The sequence below is a fragment of the Mus caroli genome, chromosome 15, assembly GCF_900094665.2.
Source record: "Mus caroli chromosome 15, CAROLI_EIJ_v1.1, whole genome shotgun sequence".
In the NCBI taxonomy this organism is placed as follows: domain Eukaryota; kingdom Metazoa; phylum Chordata; class Mammalia; order Rodentia; family Muridae; genus Mus; species Mus caroli.
In genome coordinates this window covers 96,838,748-96,843,425 of record NC_034584.1, presented here as the reverse complement: position 1 = coordinate 96,843,425, position 4,678 = coordinate 96,838,748, and the positions used below count along the sequence as shown (strand labels likewise).

The window sequence follows — 4,678 nt, the reverse complement described above, 5'->3', positions numbered from 1 at the left end:
CAAGAGCTGACTTGAAATAGCCAAAAAACGGAGGCTATGTGGACAGAAGAGGGCTGAGTAGCCATGACAGCCTTGTGCTGGTTGAATTTGAATTCCAGGGTGCAGACTCTATCTTACTCATTTGTCCTTCCTTTATCCCCTGCCCCAGGCAGAAGCCTCCTCACCCTCACCACTACACTTTGGCATTTTCAAATGGAACTCTCCTGACTATGCAGCTACCTTTAACTGCATACATCCCCCCCCCCATCCTCTATTTCAGTATGAGGTACTGGATGCTAAGGGGTGGCCACAAGCAGGAGACATGTAAATATCAGAAAAGAACCCCCACCACCTCACCCTTGGCCTAAAACCCTGAAAGAAAGGGCATAATCACAGGAAGAGCATAGGGCCAACTCTTTATATGGACCCAGCCCAGAGACCAGGAGGCTAAAGCATGAGTTCTGTCTTCCCACTTAGGTCCCAGCACCTACAAACCTCATTGGGTATTAAGACTAGTGTAAGTAAGTAACCCTTCTTCCTTCTCCCTTTCAGGAGATGTTCTCTTCACCTCCTCCTCTTCCTCCTCTTCTTCCTCCTCCTCCTCCTCTTCCTCCTCACCCCCACTAGCCACCTGCCCTACCTACTATGCCTGCCCTTTCCACCCCACTTTCAAGTTCCACCACCCAAAGCAAGATCAGAGCGGGTCCTTTTGGAGAGCTGGGAAAGGGAATAAAGAGGGGGAGGAGTAGAAAATGGGGAAGAGTTGTAGAGAAACAGCAAGTCATTCCAGCTCTACTTTTTAATTCTTTTTTTTTTTTTATTATGACTCACGTATACAATACAAAGTACTTGGACCAGGAACAGAGCTTTCAGGACACAAAATCTACATTCATAGCTGGACATAAAGACAAATGACCAAAATTATTATTATAGATATATTTTAACGTTTTTTTTCCTTTCGAGCACATTGCATAAACAGAGAATTCAAGACAGAGTAACTATACATTCAGTGCAGTTTAGTTCTACTCTACTGGGGTTAGAAGCACAATAAAAGCGCACAAGACCGGCGGGCTAGGCAGTCTCAGTTGTTGGGATTTTTTTTTTTTTCTTAGTGAAAGAAGCAGCAACAAACAACAACAAAACCGCATTACAAATACTCTCAAAGCAGGATTTCTTTCTATAGGTAGTGATAAAATACGCTGGAGGTTTCTTTCTTTTTTTCTTTTTTTCTTTTTTTCTTTTTTTTTCTCCCTCCTGTATTAGGATTTTTTTCTTTCTTTCTTTTTTTTTTCCCAAGATTATTGCAGGTTCCCTTTAGGTAGTATGTTAAAGATTTATTATCAGTATATTATTTTCATGATTATGGTGATTTCTGAGCACAAACACTAACACAGCTCAGAGGAAGGGGGGGGGCAAAAGATCAAACAGCAAAGGCAAGGCAAGGAAGGCATGGACCCAAGTGACTATGGGATGGATAGGTAGGATTTCAGAGACCATTGCCAGTTCTAATAGACCCCTCAGGAAGGAGGTGGGTAGAGAAACCCACATCTCCTTGATTTCCAGCAGATTCCTGGAGAAAGTCAAGGGGGTTTTCTAAGGAAAGAGCCTCAGAGGGGGAGGGGGATCTTCTTTGCTATCTTTTATTTCTTTTTAATTTTTCCTTTCATTTCCCCCTTTCCTGTTTTTTTCTTCTTTCTTTTCATTAAAAAACAAAACAAAACAAAACTGTTAATCCAGTATTCTAATTCCCAGCATACAAGCAAAGCCAGGAATCATCTTCTATATCTTCAGGGGAATCCCTTTTAAAATAAATACCAGAGAAGCACCGTGAAGAGGGAGTGTGGAGAGAAGTGTGTGTGTGTGTGTGTGTGTGTGTGTGTGTGTGTGTGTGTGTGTGTGTGTGTGAAGGGTTAGACTTTATGGGGAAGGGCCCAGAAGGTGGGAGCAGGAAGAGTGTATGCTGGGCATGGAGTAGAACAGAACTTTTCCCTGTGTCTCAGGTTCCCCCTCCCAACCCCCAGACAAATAAAGAGTGGGGGGAAGCCCAAAGGTAATAAAAGCAGAGCTGCAACTATCTGACAGGTAGTTAGAGTTGTGAGTGTCATTCTATTCTCTATAAAAGCAAATGACAGTCGTAAACTTCTCAATTTATCTGCTACCATAAAACGAAACTTCAAGGGAGTTGCTGGGGGGGGGGTGCTGATTTTCTCTCTTTTTTTTCCTTAGTCCTTATTTTCTTCCTTTTCCTCCTCCTCTTTCTCCTCTTCCTCGTTCCCTTCTTCTTCCACCTTCTCCTCATCTCGGGCCCCAGGCAGTTTATCCTTGTTGTTCTCCTTTTTCCACTTCATCCTTCGATTCTGGAACCAAATCTTCACTTGTCTTTCCGTCAGTCCCAGGGCGTGAGAGACTTCAATCCGGCGCTTTCTGGTCAAATAAGGATTAAAGAGAAACTCCTTCTCTAGTTCCAAGGTCTGATACCGGCTGTAAGTTTGTCGACCGCTGCGCCGCCCAGGAGCTGAACAGAACAGAACCCCAGTCTGGTTATGTCTGGGTGGGGGCTCCGCCCCCCAACACAGCCCCACAAACTTCCCTCTCTGCTATTCCCAGTTCTCCCTCCCTCCTGCCGATAAGGCCGACAGCAGAAGGCAAGCAAGGGCAGGAAAAGTTTCCATAGCTGTTTTGGTTTGACTTCCTTCACCTTGGGAGGTGGGTGAAGGTGGGGGCTGGGACGTGGCTGTCTGAAAAGTAAGGGCTTGAGGTGGACAAGGAAGCCATCAGGGTCCCTCAGGCCTACAGCTTAGCCCTTGCAGCTTTGTTTACAAGTGCAGAATGGCATTTAGTGAGGCGGCCTAGGGAAATAATCTGTTTCCAAAAGAAAGGAAAAGGGCTGGGGTTAAAGGAAAGGGGGCTGTGCCAATTGCCCCCTCCTTGCCGATCTCTGCCTAATGCTTTTCCAATAAGAAAAATAATTGATCTTCTGGAATGTATCACTGCCCTGCCTGATTGCTAACTGGAGACCAAAAATAAATCAAGGGCCATCCCTGCCGGAACTTGTCGTTATCTCTTCCCCCTGTACTTCGAAATTGGGCCATGAAGGGCCACCCTTGGAGGGGCTCATGACCTGAACAGCTCTCCAAGAGACTCCATAGTTCTTGATTGGCGGATAGCCTGACTCGTGTCCCCTGGATCTCAGAGGCCCCTACTTGGTATGACCCCTCTCTCTTTTTGAGCAATCATTTTCCTCTTCTCGGGCTTTCAGTCTTCTCTCCAATTGGAGGAAGTACAGAAAAGTTGGGGTAGTGGCCTTCAGGCTGCTTCTCTGAGGGGAAGAAGTGACGATCCTAGAGAGGCAGAAGGCTTGTCTTTGGGCGGGGGAGGACTTGCCCCTCTCCCTGACTAGGGGGTGGATAGCAAAGGGCCTCCTTTTCACCCAATAGTCTGGACACTGTCTTGGAATGGCTGGCGTTGGGAAATGTCTTTGGGGAAACTGGCTACCAACCCCAAAGACTGATAACCTCAGTTTACTTGGGGTGCTCTTGCCAGCCATCTCCCCAACTTTGGCTTTACAGATGGGAAGAAGGAGAGACAGAAGGAATAGAGAAAACGATTTTTAACCCTTTGCGCCCACAAATCACCTTTCCCCACCTTCACCCCAATAAGCACAATGTCTCAGGCACCCCACGCCCCACCCCCAGCCAAGCCTTTCAATCTCCCAGGAACCCACCCAGGCACGGGAGTGGAGTGGGAGAGACCCCCAAAGCCAGGAAGGAAAGCGAGCGAGGGCAGACAAAAAGGAGGCGAGGGAGGGGGGAAGACCCCGGAGCGCGGGAGACCAAGGGGAAAAGAGAAAAGGCTTCTCACCGTGGGGTCTCATCCATGGAAACATGAGGCTGGGAGACGAGTTCTGATTTAAGTGGCCTTGTCCTTCGCTACTGTTAGTGTTGGCGGAGGATTTACAGTCGGGATATTGCACCACGCTCGCCTCTTGCTGAGCCCCATAAAGGGACTGTCTGGGGAGCGCCTCGTAGCCATAGAATTTGGAGGCGTCTCCGTGGCAGCTCAGCGAGCATGGGTTCTGCTGGTAGCCCGAGTTGGAGATGCCGGAGGTGCCGTGGTGGAAGAAGTCTTGGACGTGGTGCGAGGCGTGCTGGAAACCGGGCGCGGAGCCGCCGGGCCCGTACACCAGCGCATGGCTTCTGCCCACGCTCTGAGGGAACCGGCAGTCGTAATAGGCCGGTTCCAGGGACTCGCCGCCTTTGTATTTGGAAAACAGGGGGTTGACGAAGTAGGAGCTCATGCTGGGTACATGAAAACCCGCGGCCCCCTCCCCTTGGATCACGCTCCCCCGCCGGGTATCCCCGAAACTCCCCTCCCCCCGGGACCGAACCCCAAGCTGGCCGGCTCCCCCGGGCTGGACTGCTGGGCTGGGGGCTGGGCAGGTGGGGGCGCGGTGCCGGCTGCGGGCTCGGGCGGCGGCAGCTCTCAGCTCACTGTCGGTAGGTAGAGCGCGCGCTCTCACTTAGCTCTTTCCTCTAACAGCCCAGGCGAATTCCTCAGACTCCCGGCGGTGGCGGCGCTTACACGCGATTCGCGTTCATCAATCCACGACATGAAGACAGGCGAGCGAGCGAGCGAGCGAGCAAGAGAGAGAGAGAGGGAGAGAGAGAGAGGGAGAGAGAGAGAGAGAGAGGGAGAGAGA

The 4,678-nt window shown here is 49.8% G+C and overlaps 1 protein-coding gene across 1 annotated transcript; it reads right to left on the bottom strand.

Moving 5' to 3' along the window:
* Window positions 1-796: 796 nt before the first annotated feature.
* Hoxc8 (homeobox C8) lies at window positions 797-4,517 on the bottom strand. Its single transcript, XM_021183863.1, has 2 exons — window positions 3,841-4,517; window positions 797-2,494 (listed from the first exon to the last, which is right to left on the bottom strand). The coding sequence occupies exons 1-2, from the start codon at window positions 4,274-4,276 to the stop codon at window positions 2,202-2,204; spliced, it is 729 nt and encodes a 242-aa protein (XP_021039522.1). The 5' UTR covers window positions 4,277-4,517; the 3' UTR covers window positions 797-2,201.
* Window positions 4,518-4,678: the final 161 nt, after the last annotated feature.

Coding starts and splice junctions, on each gene's coding strand:
- Hoxc8 (XM_021183863.1), bottom strand. CDS start 4,276: ATGAGCTCCTACTTCGTCAACCCCCTGTTTTCCAAATACAAAGGCGGC. Junction 2,495..3,840: donor TCCATGGATGAGACCCCACG/GTGAGAAGCCTT, acceptor TGTTCTGTTCAG/CTCCTGGGCGGCGCAGCGGT.